The following is a 23,309-nucleotide window of genomic DNA, read 5'->3' on the forward strand; positions in this document are numbered from 1 at the left end:
TTCATGATGGACTGGTGCAGGTAACTGAGCATGGTATGTTGCCTTGTCTGATGTGAGGGGTGTAAAGTGCAGGCAGCTGCATGGGCTTAATGGGCCCTTTTTCTGACCAGATGTGTCTGGGATGGGTACTAGAGGTTACCCTGGCAGAGGCAAGGGTCAGAGACTGATTCTGTAGTACAAGACAAGCCCATCACTTCAGGTATCTCACCCACTCTTCTGAAGAGAAAAGATTGCCTGGAGGAGAAGTTTCTGTTGTTTAAAGCTTGGCTTGTGTCCTGGGGTTTAAAGTTTTACATGTCCCTGGGAGTACACCTGTGTGTTGATAGGGTGTTCCTTCCTGTGGAAACACAGGAGGTGCTGGCACCCAATCTCAAAAACTGGGGAAACTGAGGAAGCGAGACGCCAGTGCTGAACATTAAATCCGAGGTCAAACACTAAGAGAGAGGAACCACTGCTCAGCTCCTTCCTCTGACTAAGTATGTTCATATATAAATATGTAAAAGGGACTGGGTATGAGATGATCACAGAGGTGTATTCGCTCCTGCAGGAAGGAACATATTTAGTCAGACGAAAGAGTTCCGAGGGTGATAGCAGTGGAAGGTCAGGCTGGGACAGGCAGTGTGGGGGCCCCCCAGGAAGCCCTTTCCTGACCCCCACTGCCCTATAATTGTGATGTGTGCCAGATTACGATTGCAAAGAATTGGCACCTGGAGTGATGGGAATGGGCCTATTTTGATGATTTCACTAACAAGCATAAGTTCTTCCTGGCTGTTTATTAAATACATACTGCAGAGACAAGTCTTTCCTGAGAAAAAGCCCTCTCTGTATTCTTGGAAAAACAACTGATTAATAGAGCTGGTTATCAAGAAATGCACTTACTTGTCTTTAACTAAATGAAGAAAATCTGCTTTTGCAGTGAAAGAGACAGAGACCCAGCATGAATCTGGTCAAATTTGCTCTAGTGAGTGCACCCAGTGCTTTTAATCTGTAGAAAAAATAAACATACATGTTTTATATAGAAATCCAAGGCCCCTGCTAGATGTGCTTGGTCTAAATCTGGGTATGCTTGAAAGTGTCGCTGAAGTCCACCTACGATGTGATGGCAGCCTTGCTGATTTCAAAGGAAAAATGAGCAGAAATTTGACTTTGCTGGACAGTTATACATAAAAATATCTCTTCAGAAAGCCAGTTCTTGGAAAATATAAGGCATGAAAGAGCCTGTGGTTGAGTGTTGTTGAAGACCCGCGATGAGGATGGGCAGCAGCGCTGGCTGCGACAGGCCCCCCTCGGCTGTGCTCCATGGCAGGGGCGTCTCAGCCGGAGCTGCAGGCGATGGTGGGGTCAGGGGGATGTGGCTCTGTCCTGTGCTCCATGAACCCCCGGGGAGCTGTGTTGGGCTCTCCACCAGCTCCCTGAGGGCAGCAGGGGCCCAGATGGGACTCGGCTTTGAGAGGGAGGTACAGTGAAGAGGAGGGAGGAAAGGAGAGAAGAGAGTTGAGGTCTGGGTGGCCGAGGAGGGGAGGCTGGGCAGTCCCTCCCTCCCCCATGAAGTATGCTTTCTCCAGTTTTGATAGGAAAGGAGATGAGTATGTAGGGAGACTTTCTTTTCTATCACTCCCTCATTTTCACATTTTTTCCTTGTGTCTGTTTCCTACCCTTCACCCTAGGGTAGGAGTTGCTTTTACCCCTCTGATCAAATGTTTCTGAACTCATCACGTGAGACAACCAGCAAGGAGATGATCAGCTGCAGGTAAAGAAAACAGCTTTAGGAATTGTATTAATAGTCGTCTCCTTTTTTTTTGTTTTGTTTCAGATTTGTCACCATGAGCCTCTTGTTGTTTGAATCCATCTGTGTTTTCCTGCTTCCCCAAGGTACATTTAAAGTCATTGTTTTGCATGAGTGGTTTCTGACTTGGATGCTTCCTTGTCTCTGGCTGGAGATGGTTGTTCTGAGGAGTGAGAGCTGAATCGGTGCCTCTCCAGGAGGTTTATGGATAAACCTCTGAAACACAGTTTCACACAGAAGGGGAGAAAATAATACCTGGAGAAACAGCTTTTCTGAGAATTTGAACACATGTGACTGATTTGTATGTGAAATATCTTAATTGATATGGGAAAAGCTGATGTTATTATGATATTAAAAGTTCATAATTTTCTCCAGTGCAGTTATTTGGTGTCTCCAGTGCTTATGACTGTAATCTTTGAAGCCTAAGCCTGGCCTAGCTCTCATTCTTGCACTGTGTCCCTGCATGCAGTGAGCAGAGGGACTGTCTTCCCGTGCGCTGGAGTCAGGTCCTTGACACTTTTCATGCTCTCTGTGTCCCTTAGAAGGAATTTCCTTCCATAGATGGAAGGTGACACCACTGTGTCACCAATTTTTTTTTTGCAAGTGTGAAATCTGTACAGCAAAACAGTTGGTTTTTTTGCTGTAGATTAAAGCCTACATTTCTTTTGTTTTTTTTTTGTTAAGGCAGTTTCTAGTGTTGATGGGTGATTATCTGTTTGATCCCACAGTTTTGCTGGTGTTGGGTATACAAGAAATTCATGCTGACCAGGAGATAATCGGCAAGATCTCAGCTGCTGGACAGTGTAAGTTTATTTTTTTAAAGCAAGATTTTTTTCTTGTCTGAGTTCCTTCTTTCTTTTTCTTGTTTTTGGTTTTTTTTTTTTTTTTTTTTTTTTTTTAAATTTATTTACTGGACTCCATTCAGTCCATAAAGTCCGCAGCAATGCTCTGGCAAGCACAGCATTTTGGCTGCTTCTGCCCTAGCCTGGCTTTTTCCCTCATTGCTATTAGCTCTTCCACCTACTCTGTTTTTCCCAAATTGGCTATTTGCCAACTGACTAGTGTTTCTTCAGAGCTTGTTTCAAGCAATACTGATTTAAGGAACCGTGCTTAATTTCAGACTTGATTTGTGATCAGACCTCTCATGTAGCTGATTTGTACAGGCTGTAAAGCCGGCACCAGCCACGATGCAGTGAGTTGGGATGACTGGGCTCTGACTGGCTAGCAGACCATATTTTCCTACGGCTCCCTTGACGTACATGCAGTCAGTTACTTACAAACCATATCGTGCATTCTCCTGCTAGGCATCCTTTTCTTCTGTCTGTCAAGTGATAAATTACATTTTTTTCTATGCCAGCCATGCCCTCCAGCCCCGTCTCATAGCACCAGCTCAAACTTTCCATCCTGATGTGCTGTATTTGGATGTTTTTCACTGATGGGTGTCACCAAGAACTCCTTGGTGGGCTGCAGATGTCTTTCTTATGAGTCTTTGTAAGACAGCTGTGTTGCTGCAGCTGTGCCTCTGCAATACAGAGATCCCCCTCCTCGTACCACTGAACACCAGAGCAACCTGAAGCCCATTTCTCCATGCCGAGCCCATTCTGGGATGGGGGCACGGCAGTCTTCTCTGTGCATGCTTAGTCAGGGACTGGGCGAGCACCCAGTTGTTGCATCCCCATGTTCAGATCGGCTGTGAGGGCAAGGCTGACAAGCCAGGACGGCGCTGGCAGAGGGGCTGTGCTCCAGCTTGTCCCCAATGCAGTGCTCCAGGGCAAGGCTGGTTGCCCTATTACAAAACCCAGCGACCCAGAAGGGAATGCTTTACAACTTTCAATCCCTCATAATCTGCTATTAGAAACCCCTAATTATAAATACAGGTTTTTACTAGCAGAACTGATTTGGAAAAAAAGTAGTGATAATAAAATGATGAAGATAATGGGGGTAGAGAAAAGGCACAGGTCAGAAGGGCTCTTGAGAGGTTGGTGTGCTTGCTGCCTGTATTGAGGTTCTGGCTTCAGTTTCCCTTGAAGTTGGTTTTGGTAAATACTGCAGAAGAGACTTTAAAATTTCTTGTAAATGCTTTGAAAATGTCTCTTCAGAGTCTGCAGGCTACCTTTTTTTTTTTTTTTTCTTTAAAAACAATCCTATTTTTGTCAGTGAAATTTCCACTGCAGCATAAGCACCTCAGGAACTTGTACTTGGGAGCAGTTGTGTTCCTGCAGGCAGGGTGATACAAGGACACATCTCTGAAGACAGGATAAAAGGCAGATTTTTGTTAAAAGTGTTTCTGTCAGTGCCTTGGAGCTGTTCAGAGAGTTTGTGTTTAGAAAAATAAGTGTGTTTTGAAAAACATGCTGCAGATGAAACACATCTGGCTCTGTGGGACTCTGTATGCTTTGGAAATACCTCCTAGATTCATGTCTGTGCCTTGGGCTGAGAGAGACTGCAGGTCCCGCTGGGCACGGCCGTCTCTCCCTGCCGCTCACTCCTCCGCATCCTCACTGGGAGAGCAGCTCTCTCTGCGGTTAATGATATCACATTGCATCAGCTCATTGGAGTTGCTGCTCCCATGCTTTCACCGAACTGCTGAAGCCAGGCTGGGGAACTGAAATCTAAGGTGAAAGTCTTGCGGACTGAGAGGGCTGAACTGGTGCTGCTGCAGGCCAGAGCAGGAGTGCACGTGGGCTTTGGGTTGTGCACACCACGCTGCCCCAGTCCATCCTCAGCAAGTCCATTTGTCCAGATTTTCTGCCCTTGGCTGTCTGGTTCCAGAGAGTGAGACTATTAAGGTGCAGTTTCACAGTGTATATCTTTTTTTTCTAGTGATGAAGTGCTCTGCTTCATTAGATGTCCTTTTCCTCTTGGATGGCTCCTACAGCATTGGCAAAGGAACCTTTGAAAGGTCTAAGCACTTTGCAGTCAGGCTCTGTGATGCCTTGGACATCCATCCAGACAGGGTGAGTGTCAGGAATGTTTCATTTTAATTTAAAGCAGCTTGGCAATGTGTGGAAAGGCCAGTGATAATGTGCTGAGTGAAACTGCAAAATTCAACCTAGCAGGCACCATGAGGTCAGAGTATTTAGTCAGAAAGGTGCAGTGGAGGTTTGTGAAGCTGGGGGGTTGGAGGACACTTCTTGATTCTTCACAGATTTTGAGCAGTTCCATTTGGTCTTGAGAAAAGACATAACCTTTTGGGTTAAAGGTTATGATTTGGGTTTTTCTTAATGCATTTTTATTTTGGTTTGGATAGTCATAGATTAAAATGGTTGGATTTTTTTGTTGTTCTTCCCTGGAAAGTTGGAGAATCAGTCTATGGGAAGTTAATCACCTTTCTGCATGGAGTAAATGATGCAGTCTGCTTGCTCTGCTTCTCCTAGAAGGTCTCCAGTACAAAATAAGCCAGAAGGGCAGAAGGGAAGGGAGATCATTGCAAGGCACCAGTTGTATACTGAGGCATTTGGGGATCTGTATGCTGCTATAGGTCTTCAAGATCTCACTGCACTCCCTGCCTGTTAGTGGTGCAGTGCACTTAAAGCTGGTGCTCACCAGAGAGAAGAGCCCAGGACTGGCCAGCTGGGACTGACAGCTGGAGTCCAAGCAGCTGGTGTTTACAGATACCCAGTATAAAACATGCTAAGATAAATGGACAGGTGTGGCTATGCCAAGTTTGTTCTTGTCCACTCCTGTTCCAGACTTTGACTCAAATCAAAGTCTAATTTTGGGTGCCACGTGTCTGCAAGAAGTGATGGGAGCTATGCTGCTGTAGCCACAGTCCGGGCTCCCTCAGGTCTTATCTGCTCCCTGGAACCATCCTTGAGGCACTTCTAGACCTGAATGACACATCCCAGGGTTTGTCTGAGGGGATTTCAAGCCAGACCCAGCTGCGGTTCCAGCTGTGCATTGAGTCCCATGTCACAACATCCTAGCCAGGGGCCTTGGAGCAGGCTGGGATGGTTGCTCTACTTGATTCCCTGCCAGAGTCTTTCCAAATAAATGTCAGGTCTTTGGGAAGGTTGTGGCAGGATGCAAGGTCTCTGCGTAGCACGAGGAACCTGAGGCAGGACTGCTGAGGCTTTGAGGACCCTGGTCTGTGTCTGATCCTCCAGAGGGGTCTTGGGAGCAAAGGAACAGAGGCAGGTCTTGTGTTTGCTCCTGGTTCCAATGGCAGGGACACTTGGACTTGTACCTAAAAACCTCCTCCAGACCAACTACTACCACTGCTCCAGGTCCTAAAAATCGAAAGCTGCCGCTCTGCCCCTGTTGCAGGGTCCTTTGGAAGCTGAAGTCATCATTCCTCTCCATCATTTTCTCATCTAAGAAATCTTTCACCCTTCAGATCTCAGCTTACAGCCACACAGAACAGGAAGCTTTCTGCAGCCTGGGCGATGATGATGAGGAGTTGCAGTGTGTGTGCGAGGCTTTGAGAGATTCTAGGTGGCTCAGGTTAAATGGGCATTCCCTTTTCATGGCTCATACTAAATTGACTGAAAGTAGGGACTTACATCTAGGAACCACCTGCAATGTAGGCTTAGGCAAAAGAATTTGAACATTTAATATTTGCAGATTTGGTGGGTTGTGGTTTTTTTAATACCATCCTTCCCCTAGTCTTTCTCTTAATCCTCCCATAGACTGGACTGAAAAATCAGTTGCCTTTTCACCTCTGAAGTTGTCACGTTCCATAAAACTTATTGTAAGGCTTCAGTGAAATATTCTGGATGTATTGCCCAATACATACAATTCAGTCTGTTTGCATTTTCAGGCATTTTCAACTATAGAAAATGGTTTTAGAGGAGGTAGTGGAAAAATAATTGCCTTGTGTTGCCTACTGTGCTCAATGCCAGAGGGATCTGCTTTTAGTAATAGAAAGATTGCCTGCATAGTGTATAAATGGCCTGGTATAAAAGGTTTTATTTATAAACTTACTGTCCTTGAGGCTACTAGCTGCTCTGAACAGATGAATATAGATCTTGAGCTGCCTGTAACTGCAACAGAGGCTCCTGTTGTTTGCAGATAAACATTTTTGCCTTGTTTATAGTCTGTATAGGTAATGCTGTGGTTTGTGCTCTTTTTTGAAGTTCATTTAGAGTGCCAGTGGCTCAACATGGAAAACAGAGTTTGTCTCGATACAATTTAGTCTTCCCAAATCTGTAAATTGATCAAAAGAGTAAAACTCTCACAGACACCTTTCATAATCTTTAACCTTTTCTTTTAGGTCCGTGTGGGAATGATACAGTTTAGCTCAACTCCCCACCTTGAATTCCCGCTGGATTTGTATCTAACCAAACAAGAAGTAAAGGATAGAATCAAGAGGATTGCGTTCAGGTCAGCTTATTTTACTTCTCTTTTTCAGGGCTATGAATGATTTCTGGACTGAGAGTTTTTTGAGGTCCAGACATCTCCGCCTCTGCTGTGCATACACCAACGTGATGCCCCCAGGAAGGTGGATGGATGAACATTGTCTGTGGTCCATAATCCACAGTCTGTTAAAAAAGTGCAACCTGGTCTTTGTCAGTGAAAGTTGATAGGGGAGAAAGTTTTCAGTGTCACACTATAATGTGGTAAACAGGGGAGAGTTTTCCATGGCCCTCCTGGCAGATTTTTCTGGCCATTTGTGCCAGGCGGTGGTTTACATCCTTCCAGGGAAAAGCAAGTGTGGCATTTCCACATGGCTGAGCAAAGGCAGGACAGTGTGCATCTTCATTTTTTGGTGGTTACAATTGCCTTTGTCCTACGAGGTAGTGACAAATTGCTGGTCCCTAGATATCTGTGCATGTGTGTCTGCTGAATTCAAGAGGATCAGGTTTTCAGATGGAAAACTTTTTTCTTCCTGAATGTTAAGACTTGGATGTCTTCCCACGACCTCGGGAAATGGAGCCAGAAGCCCAAAGAAGCACTGTCCTTAGAGCCTCTCAAAATCCAGACTTTTCATCTCTGAGAAATACAAAGGATCCAACAGCCACCCCAAAATAACACTTGTTTTGATGATAGATGAAGTACTGGTATGGCCTGTGGCTGTCTACTCTTTCTTTAGCTGATTTGCATTAGGGCTAAAGGTTAGCTCAGCGTTTCTCATGGATGTCTGCTGTTCTCGGCATGATGTACATATGTGCAAGCAAATGTGATCACTTTTGACTCAAGCAAGACTAATTGGTTGGGGTTTTTTGTATGGCTTTTGATAAGTTTATCAAACCAAGAAAACCTCTTGTGTATTGTTACAAGAAAAACTTACCAGAAAACAAGATACGCTCCTCTTTTGCTTGAAAGTCTGTGAGAGCAGAGAAAGTGAAGCAGTGTTTGGTGTCTGGCACTGAAATTCCTTGATGACAGCACATGAATACTGACAGATCAAACAGAAATAATGACCTTGTGCTCAGCCATTTCATCTAGTTTAAATGAAAAGCTGACATTTCAAAGTAGATAATAAAATAGTTACAGATGGATTCCAGTTGGCTTCCAAAAAAACTGGGTGTTTGACGTCTCAGCTGAGAGGCTCCTTGATGTGCTTCTGATGAGCCTTTGGCCAGGGAGGCATTTCCCGACCGTGCTCTGGGCGCGAAGCTCAGAGCACTTGAAAGGAGGCAGCACCAGACTGAAGTGAAGTTTCTGTGATTTATTTGGAGACTGCAGGTCTCTCTCTGTGAATCCTGTCCAGATAGCTTTTGAATTCATTGGCCAATTTCAACCAAATTTGGCAGTAATCTCAGAAGCTAAACCTCTTATGGATTTCTTGCATACAAGTCAATGCCTGCTCACAGGAGAAAAACCTTCTTAGTGCGCTGTTCCTGAGGAAAGGCAGCAGGTAAAGTCCAGATCTCCTTTGGCTTCAGAAAATCCTTACTGGAGTAATGTCTTAAACATACATCTGCTGTGTCAAAAACCAACGGACCTCCAAATGCAAATTGATAAGAAACTGAATTTAATGAGCTTTGGTGCAGAGACTCTTTATTATTTTTTTCTAATCCTCAGTGCTCGCATGGGCACAGCTTACTGAGTTAATAAAGATTTAGTCATCAAACTGACTATGCACAATATATTTTGCCTCATGCACAGCACTTTTCACTGAAGCGTCTGACAGCTACTGACATCTGGTCAGGAAAAGGCAGATTTGGACATGCTATGAACACACGGTCATTGAGTATGCTTTGAAATGGTGGAGTGCAGAGGAGGAAGTACCTAAAGAAAGAAGTTCAAAGCAAAAAGGCCTGGCAGGTACTGAATTAAAAAGTTTCTGTGAAAATCTGAGGGTAGATGGAAAATAATGAACTTGGGCATTATCAAATGGTTTTCTAGAACAAGCAAATCAGGGATTGGGTGCTAAAGCAAAGGATGGATGTTCAGAAAGCAAATGGAGTGTGTTTGTGTCAACACAGCAAAAAGAGAACATGAAGCCTCCAAGAAAGGAGTAACACTTGTGGTTTTGTTCCCCTTGCTTGCTCTGGGTGGCAATAAAAGTAGCCCTAAAAGGCAGTCATGGGAAGTGATTTATAGCACAGCTTCTTGGACAGAATTAGAAGACAGCTGGAAGTATCTCCTCTGATCTAATGGCTTAATTATCAACAGGTCTGGAGCATGTTCCCAATGAGCTGGGCTCTCTCTGGTATCAAATGTACAGTTGGAGATGGCACATTACAGACCTCTCATGTTATGCAGATGGAGAGCTACAAGAAAGGAAGAGGGGAAACTCATGTCGATGCAGGATTTACCCCTTTCAGACAAGCAAATGTTTAGCCCTCCAACAACAAAAAGAGCTAATATGTTGTAGGTAGGGATGAAAGCTGGTGACAATAGCCGGAGAACTTGCAGTGTAGGTGCCCTCGGTTTTCACAGGGGATGAAAAGCTTTTGCCCAGTGTGTTGTGCTGTAGCAAGGTCTTAACCTGGTAATGACTGGGTGGGGAACAGAGATGGTTGATGTGAAGTTTGAGTTGGTTGTGTCAGGTTGCCAGCAGCAGGGGCTGGATGCCTGGTTAGCCTAAGTCTCTGAGTGTGGGGAGTAGATAGGGAGTTGGGGCAGATTTTACCCAGCCACATTGGGATCCAGCTTCACAGTGCACCAAACCTCACCCTGCAAGGCAGAGGTGAGACCATCTCGTACCTCCTCTCTCTGTTAGGTTACCCGTGACTTTTACTTAAATAAAACTTCAGTGTTTGGTTCACAATGTAATTGTTCCTGCCTCAGCCTGACAGAGATAATAATTTTATATAAAATTTTGATGACATTTCATGGTATGTAGAGCATGGAGCCCAGTCTTGAGTATGCAACAGTCTCTAACAGTCATTTAAAGTTAAATCTTGAAAGCAGAGGAGGACAATGCCTGCCCTACAGAGCTCACTTGAAAGAAATAACAACTAGAGTAAATGTGCAGCCCATAAAACCAACCACACCTTCTCCTTCCCCTCCCAGACCTCTGTGTATGTATAGTGCTCCCCTTTTTTATTCCTTTCTGCAGTATTTTCAGCACCCTCTGCAATGAAGGGCTCATTCCCAGTTCACATCCAGTATGCCATTGCCAAAGAGACCCTAGCGCTGTGCAGACACTGGTCATGACCCTTGTCTGCAGTGAGCATCTCTTCTCTTGGGTGCACTCTACTACCAGAGGTACCCCTCTTCCCTCACCAGGCCTTTGTGCTAATTAGCAGCATACCTCTCAAACAGGCAGTTTCAGTATCTACAGGCTCAGCAGGGCAATCGGGCTCTAAGGTTAAGGAGGCATCCAGCAGTCAACAAATCTTATTCTTTAATAATCTCACAAGAAATGAGTTTCAGGATTTCTAAAGCATCTTTGACTAAAGCTGTTCTCTGGCAAGCTGTAGCTTATTTTCTACTATTATTGCATTTAAGGTTACTTGGGAGTTATTGCACAGCTGCAAGACTTGATGTCTGCCATTCCCAAATGCGTAGCACCAGCCCATTTTACCTGCTGATTTACGTCGCCATTGGCACGTGTCACCGCTGGAATGTGCCCCCTTTTGCACCTGAGTCCTGGTGTGGGTTTAATAATTTGCTACTTGGAGGATTTGCTGAATATTGAGCTAATCGCTTTCTACCTCAGAAACATTCCGTTCTCCAGGGGAGAATTCAAGGGCTGCGAAAATACAGATGTAGGTGGTTCCATGCACCATCAGAAAGTGCTTTTGTGGGGCCAGGCAAGAGGGAGTAGATGGTTTTGTGGGGAAGGACCCGGGATCAGTGCTCAAATCTGCCTCTGTCATCTTTGGTCCAAGATGATACTTAGCTTTCATTCCTCCTTAGGTCAGCGTGTGCACCCCTCCATCCTGCCCCCCAGGCCCACTTCTCTGCAGGACTGTTCCATCAGACAGCTCTTTGGAGCTGATGGATACGTGCAGATTTTCAGACAAGATCATCTGATGCTTTTGCAAGTCTGGCCCTTCATCTCTTGATATCCCATTCATTTGTAAGCAAAGGATGGCAGGACTATCTTCATCCCACTCTGAGTTAGATGTATTGGAAGAAATTTTTGACAGGAGAGACACCCAGGCAAGTTCCATGATAGCCCAGACCTCAGCCCCAAGGGCTCCCAGCTCCTACCAGGAGTTCAGGACACTGCTGCAGTGCAGGCAGTATGAGGAGAAAGGCATCTTTGGCATCTGAGCCATAAATGAGCCGAAGTGGATAACTTGTGCCACGTTTTAAATGGCCTCGTGCTTCTTCCTGGTGATCCTGTCTCCAAAATGAGGAGTCATGGGTACAGCTTCTGTGAACATCAGTGGCTGGTGCACCTTCTCTATCATACCGGTGCTGCTGGCAAATAACCTAGCAGATGAGAGTATTGCTTTTAACTGAGTTTAGAATGGGTTTAGACAACTGGAGGATCAGGTGGCTTTTCTTAATGTTTACTTTCCTCATGTAAAAGGTACTGGTGAAGCCCTGAAGAAAGCATGCCTTGTGTTCAGTCCTTCTGAGTTTCCAGGGATACACTAAGAAGCTTTCAGCATTTGTATTTTCAGGAGCTTTACTACAGGATGGACAAATGACCTTTTGTAGAAAATCAAATTAACCTGCAGATCAACCAGGGAGAAAAAGACAAGGACTCTCTGCACACTGCTGGACTGCAGACTCTCAGTTACAAGCTGGGGCACATAGCTCCCTGCCTTAGCTCTTGGTCTAAGAACAGTAGAAGGTCCTGTGGAGGGAAAGGGATGATACATGACATGAATTTATAGCACGTTTATGCATCAAGAGAAAGGAAACCACTTTGAGATACTGGTCTTTGTTCATTTTGCCCACTTGTACTGTGTTTCTGAGTGGATTACAAGAGATTGTTGTAAAACAGCTTAAAGAAGTGACTGCAATTTTCAGATGAGAAAATAGAATTTGAGTAATTTTTCAAAGCTGGAAAGAAAACTCAAATATCTGAGAGCTCTGGTTCCTGCTCCAATTGCAGAAACACTCTGCTGTGTGTTAAAAGTCTTCTGGAGACCACTCTGGGTTGGAGAGGAGGGAGATAAAGGTGAGTAGATTGGATCTATGGATAGGAAGATAACACGAATGACAGGATTAGACATCTCTCTGGTTGTGTTGTGTGGCAACAGGCAGAAATATACTAAGTTCCACATTACCAGAGGGTGGAAATTTGAAAATCAAATTCATTATCAGGAGAATATCAGGAGAAGAGCTTTGATTTCTGCTTTTCTGATTTTATCTCCCTTCTTTCTAGAGGTGGAAGCACAGAAACAGGTCGGGCTCTGAAGTGCATTCTCCGTAAGGGATTCCCTGGTGGCAGAAACTCGAGTGTCCCTGAAGTTCTGATCATCATTTCGGATGGAAAGTCCCAGGGCAGTACCATGATGCCTGCAATGCAGGTGAAGGAGAGACACATCAGGGTTTTTGCAGTGGGAATCAAGTTTCCAAGGTAGGAAACTTTCCAGAGTGGGAAATGGAGGCCCAGCTAGCCAAATGGCAATTCCCAGCGAGTGAGGGATGGTCTTGTGCTAGATATGAGTTTTGAAAAGAGAAAAGGGGAATTTAAGGGGTAACACAGGCATGGAGGAAACACTGATTTGGTGGCTGGTGAAGGAGGACCAAAGTTGGTGAAGGAAGCTCTTCCACTGAGTAGAGCTGTGCTGCTGCCTGAGACTAAACACACCAGGATCTTGAAAACTGTTTGAAGGGTGTCATGGTTTTGCATCAGCTCTCTATTTGCTGCAAACGGTTTGTTTTGACACTCGATTCTTTGGGGATGACTAAGCAGTTGAACCCCAACCTTGCTTGGCAGATGGGAGGAGCTGCATGTGCTGGCCAGCGAGCCCACCGAGCAGCACATGCTCTTTGCCGGAGATGCCAACGATGCTGCCAATGGCCTCTACAGCACCCTCACCGGCTCTGTCTGCAGCACCACCGCTCCAGGTAACCCCTGTCCTGGCTCCACCTTCATGCCCATGCTTTGAGCTTGGACCATGTCACTGAGTGAGAAAGATGAGTCACTGTACAGGGGAATTAGCAGGTGTTGCCCTTCGAGGTAACCTGCTTCTGCTGCCCAAACTGGATGCCATGCTTGCCAGCTACCTCTCCAAATACCTACAAGCTGCATGATCCTAAATCCTTCTGTGTCTCAGTTCACCTCTGAACATAGGAATATTGGTCCTTGTTCATGTCATGGGGGATAGAGGAATAAATGCAGTTGTGTTAAATCTTCTGATGGACTTGGCTGTGTGTTAAGGGGAGGCCAGCAGGGACTTGCAGGAGGTAGAACAGACAGAACTGGAGTGGTCCAGAGGTAGAAGAAAATCAAATACATGAAAAAAAAAAAAATCAAATACATAAGGCAACAGAGGGACTGAAAAGCTGGACTCAGCAGTGCAAGTTTTATAGTAAAGCAAAAGAGGCTGAAGAGTGAGCACCTCAGAAGGTGAGGTAGGCTGGTGAGCTTGTCAACAGTAAATTTCTCTTCTGGGTCCTATGGGGGACTCTTTGAAGCACTGCCTGGTCTGCAGTTGGCAGGTAGATGAGGAAGACTAACACATTTCAAAGTGGTGCTCCACTCCCACACAGACTTTTTATTTTCAGGCAATTGGTCATAGTTTGGATTTGTTCTTTGCTACAGGCTGCAAAGTTGAATCCCACCCTTGTGAACGCAGAACCCTGGAGACTGTGAAAGAGCTGGCTGGAAACTATGTGTGTTGGAAAGGCTCAAAGCAGCTGAATGCAGTGCAGGCTTCGCTGTGCCCTTTCTACAGGTGAGTTGGATGCCTGCATCTCTAAAATCAAGTGGGGCTGAGAGAAGATAAGAAATGCAGTAATAAGGTTTTTATTTGACCGTGACTCTTTGCTGGGGTGAGGATCCCTCAGAAGACCCATGCAAACATAGTCTCTAGACCTGGAAAGAGGCTTTCCCTGCTCTGACCATTGGCTGATCTGAGAAGCAAAGGGTAAGAGGAGGAGCTGAGACAAAGATGCAGAAGATGATTAGCCTAAGAGTGCCATAAATATTATAAATGGAATTGGGATTAGTTTCCTACCTGTTGAACTGAGATGCTTTGAAGTTTACATCTCTGTACCGACTCTGTGCTGCAGAGGGTTTCTCGATCTGGCTCCCTTTGTTGGTGCTAGTTCTGTTCTCCACACAGACTTTCTTACTCTCAGAGAAGCCCCTTTACATTGGCTTGGCTGCCCTGGGGTGCTTGGGAAGGACTGTCCTATGAAGAGGCTCCAGTCACTGGCAGAAAATACCCCCTGGTCATAGTGCAGCAGTGCCAGAACTGGGATGCACACAAAGAGGTGCATTGTCAGGTCAGTGGCAGTGAGCTGCATGAGGGAAATGTCGTCTTTCCCGGGGAGAGGAGACTGGAGCTGAAAACCCATAAAGCATGTCAGGTCCTTCAAATACTATTGTCACTGTAAGTCAGTACAGCAGGAGAAATGCTTTAAAAATGAGCTGTGAAGGGAAAGGCAGCTTCATGCTCTCTTTGCTGATAAAAAGAGCTGAGTGAAAGTGGTCGTGTACAGAAATTTTTATGGGGATTGTTTTTCCTTTGAAGAGGTGCTTCATGTGTTTGTTTCAATACCAGACACTTAGATTAGTGTTTGAAAATCACCCCAAATCTGGGCTGTGCATTGATGGCGTGCTGCATAGATATACTGGGGAGTGATTGTATGGACAATTTCAGACATGTCCTAATGGCTGTGAGTGTTTCCAGATACTTGTACCCCAGAGCCAACGTGGGAAATCAGAGCAGCTTGTGGCTTGCTTACGGTATCCCAAAAGTGATGGTTTTGGCCACAGTTGTCATGAGTTTGAGCAGCTCTAATGCAGAGCACTGGAAGGTTAGTGGCATGGTGAAGCTGAAGGTATTACAGAAATAGAAACCTGATTAACAGGGATGAAAGTTTAAAGCAGAAATTATCTCATTGTCAGGAGCCAACATTAACTGCCTTCTTATGTGTGGCAAATATACACTCCTGCTCTAGGGTGTGGTTTTTTTCATATCATTTTAGGGCAGGGAAATGATGGAGGAAGTCGAAAAATGCTACTGGGAGGCACAGCTGAGGACTGAGGATTTCTTCCCAGTCTAAACCTTCCTTGTCCACTAGCTGTTACAGCTGAATAAGTTAGATACTAGAATTAATATTGAATAATTCTCACTGCTTTAACATTTTCTTTTCATTCTGATTTAGAGCAAAAAGTTTAACATCTCTTCTGTAGCAACTAAAAAAAAAAAAAAATCATTTTGAGCTTTAAAAATACATCCATAATCTGTAAATGTAAAACATAAAAGTAGAATTCAAAACTGAAAGTGTATATTTGATTAAATTACGTTTTTTCTTTTGTCACCCCACTCAGAATGGACATTTTCTTTTGAAATACTTGTTTTGAAAAATTGCATTTTCAAAGGAAGATTTGTTCCATTTAAAACACAGTAAAATCAATCTTGATGATACCTTGTTAATCTTTAAATTCATGATAGGTTTTAATCTTCCTGTTTCAGATGGAAGAGAGTCTTGATAAAACACCCATCCAGATGCTTCCGAACTGTATGTTCAGGTAGGACTTAGCCTTTTTAAAAATTTTACTTGCAAAGCAGGAAAGGTAAAGAATAAAAATACGGTTTTTTACTCTCACTTCTAAAAAGTCTGTTCTGAGTGAGAGATTGTGATCCTTAGCAAGAATTTGATATGTCCTGTTTTTTTGTCTTATGAGTATCTATGACCAGAGTTCTTTTGGATTAAAATATCTCCTCATCGTTTCTCCTTCCACTTGAGGAGCCAATTAATCCTCATCTGCATGTGTTCCTGGGGCAGAGGCTTGCACTGCTTCCCAATGCCTGTGGGGAGTCGCTGCTCTCCAGCCAGGGGAACATGCGGTGAGATCCCTCCACTCATTCACTTGGTACCATGAACATCACCAGTTCAGCAGGGAACCTGACGCTTGCCGACTGCCAGCCTATTTTTGTGACTGTGAAAATAACTACGGTCCTTGAGTGCTGTCCTTAACCCCATTCTTTTACTGGTTCAGATGACAGCAACTTTATTTTCTTTGTCAGTACAACATTGTCCAAGCAGCAGGCCAGACTCTGATTCCCTTGTTGCTGGTGTAAATCTGGAAGGGCTGCATCACCTTTAGCAATTCTGTATTTACACAAATGTAACTTCATTGGCATTATTCCAAAGGAAATAAAGTGAGGTCACAGTCTGGTTTGCCTTCTTCACCGCTGCCTGTTGGAAAGCCATCCCAAAATGAAATTGCCATGGAGGCGAGCGAGGGTGCATGTGGCCCTGCATTAGTTCAACTTCTGTAGCAAGACAGATGGAGGTTTGACCCCTTCTCTACTAATGGCGATGCTCTCACTGGCACAGGATGGGAAGGGGCAGGGTCCCTGCTGACTCCCTCTCTTTCCCTTCCCTGGTCCCGTTTAGACCCTTGTGACTCCCAGCCGTGCCAGAACGGGGGCACGTGTGTCCTAGAGGGACTGGACAAATACCACTGCCTCTGCCCGGTGGGGTACGGAGGAGACATCCACTGCGGTAGGTGCAAAGCTGCGCTCTCCCTCCTTCCTTCCTCAGCTGGGTCCTGCCTTTGCAGTGCCTGCTGCATGTCATAGGGACACCTGGAGTTGGGCTGCAACTTTTGGGCTTTTCTCCAGAAGACAGATGAGTTTTCTCTCATGCTGGTTGTGACTGGGTCTTGCTGCTCAGAAACCTTGTGGATACAAAGGGCACCAATACTGACAGTCTCGCCCTGGCGTGGCTGCCTTTGTTTCTAAATGCGGGTGCCATGGGAGCAGAACAGAGAAACTGGGAGAGACACATGGGTATATCTTTTGGTCCACTCCCTGCACACATGGGCCCAGGAGGGACCCCTGTTTTTGGGGGTTCAATGTAAGAAACTCAAGGAGGTCCTGATCTTCAGAAAATCCTTTGTACTTCCCCCAGAATCAAGACTCACACTTTAAAGTGTCTCCAGTTGTTACAGGTGAGGGTCTGGTGCTTGAACTGTCTCCTTTCTCCAATATATGATATAGTGAAAGTCAGAGTGTTTTCCCCAGAGTACTAAGAGAGTGGAGTTGTCATTTCTAATCTGACATTTGCCACCCAAAAGTTCAGGAATCCCCCCAGACTCCCATAGATATTTTCTGTGTCTAAAGGCTTATGTGGCATCCAACCAAAATAAAGTGCACTCTTTGCACAGTTGTCCTCCAGCTCATGACATATCTGACAAACCACTTAGGTTACTAGAGACAATGTCCCTCTCCACACCACAGGGCTTCCAGCAGGCCCCAGCTGAGGTCTTGTTCTGCAAATGACAAATTGCTGTCTCCCCTTTCAGCACCAAAGCTGAGCCTCGAGTGCAGCGTGGATCTCCTTTTCCTGGTGGACAGCTCAGCGGGGGTCACGCTGGAAGGGTTCCTGCGCTACAAGGCGTTCCTCAAGAGGTTCCTCCAAGCAGTGATGGGCCAGGACTCGCCAATAAACGTGGGGGTGGCTCAGTACGATAGTGATGTCAGGATACCCATTGAAGTAAGCCAACACAAGAATGCGTTCAGTCTCATGAAGAGCATTGATGCTTTGAATTTCAGTGGAGGAGGAACCCTGACAGGTAGAGCCCTGCAGTACATTGCACAGCATGGTTTTCAGAGCACCCCAGCTTTTGCAGATGTGCAGGATGATCTCCCACGCGTGGTTGTCTTGCTCACGGACTCCAAGTCCCAGGATCCAGTGGCGGAAGCCGCTAATTATGCAAGGGACCGAGATCTCTTCTTGATCGGTGTAGGCAGCAGCTTCATGAGAGCAGAGCTGACCCAAATGACTGGCAATCCAAAGCAGACAGTTGTCTACTCGGACCCCCAGGACCTGTTCAACAAGATCCCAGAGCTGCAGAGAAGAATCTGCAGTGTGGACAATCCTGAAGGTAAGACTGTGATATGGGCACTGCAGGACAAGTTTTTCAAACTGTGAGAGGTCTTCTGAACTCCACTAGAGAGGAGGGAAGGACAGAAGGGTGAACGTCCTTGTTTTATTTGTGTCAGTCACAGGTCCAGGGGACTAACATTTCATCACTGCTTTTTATGATGGATCTCTATCTATTGGTGTGAAAGGCCCATAGATCACACTTCCCAGTCAGTGATCAGCAGTGATGAATTTTGCCTACCATTTCCCTACCCTGCTTTGTTTTGGTCAGAAAGGAGTATGTATATATTCTGAAAAATATTCTGTTTGCACTCTTTTATCCAGGCTGCCAGGCGCAGTCTCTTGATTTGGCATTTGTGGTGGATGCCTCTTCTGAAGTTGGCCTGGAGAATTTTCTGCGGCTGAGGGACTTTGTCAGGAGCAGCTGTTTGCACTTCAACATCAACCGGGATGTCACCCAAATTGCCCTTGTGATTTATGGCAGCAAAGCTCACACTGTGTTCACTTTGGACACCCACACAAGCAATTCAGCTGTCCTCCAAGCCATCAACCAGGTGCCTTTCCTTGGGGACTTAGCCTCTGCTGGCAGCGCTTTGCTGCATATTTATGGTGATGTGATGACAGTGCAGAAAGGAGCAAGACCTGGTGTCAACAAGGTGGTGGTGGTGCTCACAAATGGAGGCAGCATGGAGGATGCAGCTGCCCCAGCTCAGCAGCTGAGGGACAACGGCATCTTGGTGTTTGTGGTTGTCATTGGGGATGCCCAGAGGGACACACTGCTGAGGGTTGCTGGGTCTCCCAACTATCTGATCTACATCTCCTCCTATGAAGACCTGCAGTATTACCAAGACCTTATCATAGAAAGAATCTGTGAAGGTGAGAGAACGTCCCATCCTCCCCCAGCAGCCGTTGTTATCATAAGTTTTCTGATGCTTTACCGAGTGAGCTCGATACTGTCTTTGCATTTTACAGATGGGGAAACTATGGCATAGAGATCTGGTGACTGTCCAGAGCAGTCCTATAGGAATAGGAACCAACTTTCCTAAGAGTCAGTCCAGTGGGTGAGATGGAGCTTAGGGTGACTGGTTCTTTCCAGCCCTGCCAGGCCTTGGTTCTGCCTTTCCTGAAAGAAAAATAAGTTTGCTCTTTTTTTTGATATTGCTTTAAGTGTGTAGAATTTACTGTGCATTACTGTACCTCCTGCAGTCTTGTAGGGGGAGCTTAAAGGGACACATTTCTGCAGCCAGCAGTGTTGGTCCCTGAGTGAGGAGGTTTCTGCTGTCTTGTTCAACAGGTTTGTGCCTAGGTGTTTGCAAAGTGGTGGCTCTGGAACCTCATCACTCCGGTTCCTCCTTAGTGTTCTGCTACTGAAGTTATGATGTAGACTCTCAAGATTTTGTTTGTGTTGAACAGGATTTAATCCTAACTTCAGAATCTGTCGATGTTGAAGCCTGCAGACTGTTAAATTCAGGCCTTTAGACAATTTGTGATTAATTTTGTTTGCAGGACCAAATCCTTATCTCCAAAGCATTCAAGGTGGAAGAATTTTCAAATATTCATGTAAAAGCTTATGTTTGGGGAGGGTGAGGTGGGGAAAAAAGTGCACTTCCTTCAAAACTTTGAGTCCTGAAGGCCAGTCCCCAGCTGGGAAAAAATTGACTGATACCAAGTTTGAAACACTTGTCTGCTGAGTGTGAGTGCCTGTGTTTAATGGAAAACAGCTTTTCAGAAAGGATAGCAGCCCTGGTTTGCAGACATTAGTGGTGATGAAAGTGCTTCTAGTTAAAATGCCATGCCTTGTTTCTCATTCAGAATAGTCTTGAGTTTAACATCTAGCTATTTGCTTTTAACCCATTTGTAAGATCAAATGAAGAAGCATGTTGAGCTTCAACACAATCAAAGGTCCTTTTCATCTCTGGGCATGCCTGTGGCTCCTTCAGGGTTAGAAAAAACTACAGGACTGTCTCTTTGGGGTGAGGAGCCAGTCTCCTGGCAGGCTCTGCAGATGGTTTGTACCTGGAGCTTTTCAGTGTGCTCCTATTGCAGTGGTATTTTCAGCTGTGTTATTATAAAAACAATCTACTGTACCATGAAATTAACTACAACGCCATGGATGAAGGAAAGGAGACGACAAGGTTCAATGAGTCAGGGTAATAACATATCATTTCCTTAGACTGAATTGCTGCTTTCATTTCATTTGCAGGTAATCGCTATTTGTACTAGATAGGCTGGGACCAAGGGCGATGTAAAGATAAGTCCTTCATTCAGTCTTCTACTGCAAGTCCAAGACTCAATAACAGAATCATTGTCTGTGAAAGGACTTTTAAAAATTTATGACTCATGATAAAAGTATGTGAAAAACAGACCCTGCCTCTGGACACCTGGAATATCGTATTTGTTCTGAGGCTCAGCTGAAGAGAGACCAGAAAAAATGATCCAGGCTCTAGGAGAAAAGATCCCAGGTGTTAAATATATATAAATCTGAGTAATGGAAATACAGACTCTTGGGATCATCAAAGGGTATAATTCCTGAAGTGCAAGAAGCTTACTTAAGATGATACTGTGTTAACGGTAGGCTTGAGTTCAGAGAAATGGTGTCTGGGCAGAACAGCGTCATTACCCCAAACAGGGACTGTGAGGTTATGCCATGGAGCAGCTGTGGTGGGAAGTAGTGGATGTATGGCATGTGGAGCAGAGCACCATGGAAAAGGTCTCTGGGAGCAGCCAGCACATGAAAGATGAGTAGTGGGTCCAAGAGGTCCCTCCAGGTTTTGTTGTCAGCAGCTCTACCACCGTACGATGAAAGTGAAAACGCCTGTTCCTGGGGATACGCTGTCAGGCAGGACCCCATCTGGGATGTCTCATGACAACAAAAAACGTTGTTGAACCCAACTTGGCTTCATAAAAAATCAATGCAAACTGAAGACTGAGATATCTCAGATCTAGGATTTGACTGTCAAAAAAATTAATTTCAAAGATAATTTTGCCTATCTTAGATGTAGGTTGAGAGTTGGTGAGCAAACTTGATGTGTGAGAATGAGTACAACGTGTGGTAAGCTGTAATAACTGTCCTGATGGATAGCGACAGAATTTATATTCTTTCCTTCTCCCCCTCTTCCTACTCTGGCTGTGTGCTTTTTCTACTGTGTAGCAAAAGGCAAGGCTAGGAGGTCCAGACTCTACACCACGTAGTTGTTCAGCAGAGGAATTTCACACCCTTACCAACGCTGCAATGAAGTTGCCAGCAGACTGGAAGCAAATTCTTCTGGGATGCTGCTACTTAACCTAACGTATTCACAGCAAGGCAGCATGAAACACTGCCAGCCGTGCTGACGGCTGGACTCTGCTGTTACGAGGGTTGGGAAAGCTGTCGCATACTTCACAAGAGTAGGACTAATAACAACTTGGGCCATGGTTGCAGGCTTTTCTCTCAAACCTCCGAGAAGAAAGCCCTTAAGTTTTTCTTGTAGTGTTTTCCATTTGTTCCATCCCTGCATCCCAGCTGACTTCTTGTCCTTGCTCCCCTTTGATGGAAACTCAGGTCTCTCCAGGGTAAAGTGGGGTTTGAACTCCAGTGGCCTTAGTGGTTGTAAACTGCTTGAAGCAGAGCATGTGTCTTGCTCTGCATTGGCAGTATCTGGATGTGGGGGGCTTAGAGGTGCTCATGTGTTCAGTACACAGCTCTGAAGATGCTCCATTTTGTTTTTCTTTGATATGCAACCTAACACGATGTCACTCTTTTAAGCTTTGTTAGGAATATTCTCCTTCAGATTAGAACATCTAGCAAAGCTGCTGTTCTTCCTTTTCTCTAGGTTAAATACCAAGAAGTTTGTCCTCTGTGTCAAGACAGAGTTGTGAGCTTGCACCCTCCGCCATGTTAACGTGATTTTTCCAATCCCATTAGCCCTAGATAACATTTTTTGATGTCTGGGATATATAGCTGCTGTTATTTTTGCAGTATTCCTGATGGGATGTGGATCCTACCTATTAATACTCTGAAGATGTGCCTGAGCCTGCTGTTCTGCTTGTGTGTGTTGCAGAAGCAAAAAGCCCCGTGAACCTGTGCAAACCCAACCCGTGCATGAACCAGGGCGTATGCATCCTTGGGCCTGGGAGCTACCACTGCGAATGCCACGGCTGGGAAGGACCCCACTGTGAGAGCAGTAAGGATCAGCAGATGGCAACCACGGCAGGTGTCATCCATTCTGCACGGGCCCTCTGAACGGATCCCACATCTCCACCTCAAGCAGAGATGTGGCTGTAACTCTTGGACAGCTGTTTGGTGGCTAAGTCTTGGTGCTGATGTGGCCTCTGTCACATGAAAAGTGGAGAGGTTTGGGCTGCTGAGGGGAACAAGGGCTTCTCTCAAGCAGCTGTGCCCTGTTTTACACATTCGCTAAGCGAGTTGACTGTGAGGGGACCCCAAGAAGGTCTAATAATTTTGGTAATCTTCTTCCACTCTGTTCCTCTTTTCCCTCTGCTCTGCTAGAAGAAACAATCCCTCCTTGACTCTTGAGGTGGAAAGTTCTGTCTGCCTTTTAATGGGAGGGAGCTGTTTCTGTTGGAGTGTTACGCCCTCGCTGTTGCTATCAGTGCTTTCCATGGTGCAAAGGCCTCCCCATTGCCTTCCTCCTCTTCAGCAGGGGAGCAATGGCCAGGGGGTGGTGAGCCTCTGGCTCCCTAGAGGTGATCCTGTGCCCACAGTGAGAAGTTCTCGATTAAGTGGGTTTCCCCTCGCCCAGTATTGTGCTCTTTACCTGAGCCCAGGAGTTCTGACTTCCACCCCATGGACTCTAATGTCTGTCAGCTAAGGCCAAGAGGATGCTTGTTGAGTCGTAATGGACTGAGCATGAGCTTATCTCTTTGTCCTAAAGCCCTTATCTCACATCTGTGCTTCTCTTCTGCAACAGGAGTTCTCCGGGGTGATTCTCCAAGATCCCCGGTCTTTCCTTCACACTCCCACGTGCAGTGGAGTCCAAGGGCTTTGCAGCGCTTCTCCGGAGCCCCCCAGCACACCAAAAGGCATGTGGATCAGAGACGCTGATGCGCTGAGTGCTCCACTCCGTCCAGGAACGTTTACTGCCACTCACAGGCATGATCCAGCAAGCCACCACTGTCCTTGACAGTGATTGAGTTGCTCCAGCACAGGGACTGTGCT

General features: G+C 45.6%; 1 protein-coding gene across 1 annotated transcript; it reads left to right on the forward strand.

The window, feature by feature from the left end:
- Positions 1–1,820: 1,820 nt before the first annotated feature.
- VWA2 (von Willebrand factor A domain containing 2) lies at positions 1,821–23,195 on the forward strand. Its single transcript, XM_074875692.1, has 13 exons — positions 1,821–1,872; positions 2,515–2,589; positions 4,610–4,743; positions 6,999–7,108; positions 12,465–12,659; positions 13,023–13,153; positions 13,851–13,983; positions 15,733–15,788; positions 16,661–16,768; positions 17,571–18,152; positions 18,476–19,027; positions 22,192–22,314; positions 23,062–23,195. Exons 1-13 carry the CDS (start codon positions 1,824–1,826, stop codon positions 23,193–23,195), a joined length of 2,382 nt encoding a protein of 793 aa, XP_074731793.1. The 5' UTR covers positions 1,821–1,823.
- The last annotated feature ends 114 nt before the right edge of the window (positions 23,196–23,309 follow it).

The sequence above is a fragment of the Strix uralensis genome, chromosome 7, assembly GCF_047716275.1.
Source record: "Strix uralensis isolate ZFMK-TIS-50842 chromosome 7, bStrUra1, whole genome shotgun sequence".
Taxonomy (NCBI): Eukaryota; Metazoa; Chordata; class Aves; order Strigiformes; family Strigidae; genus Strix; species Strix uralensis.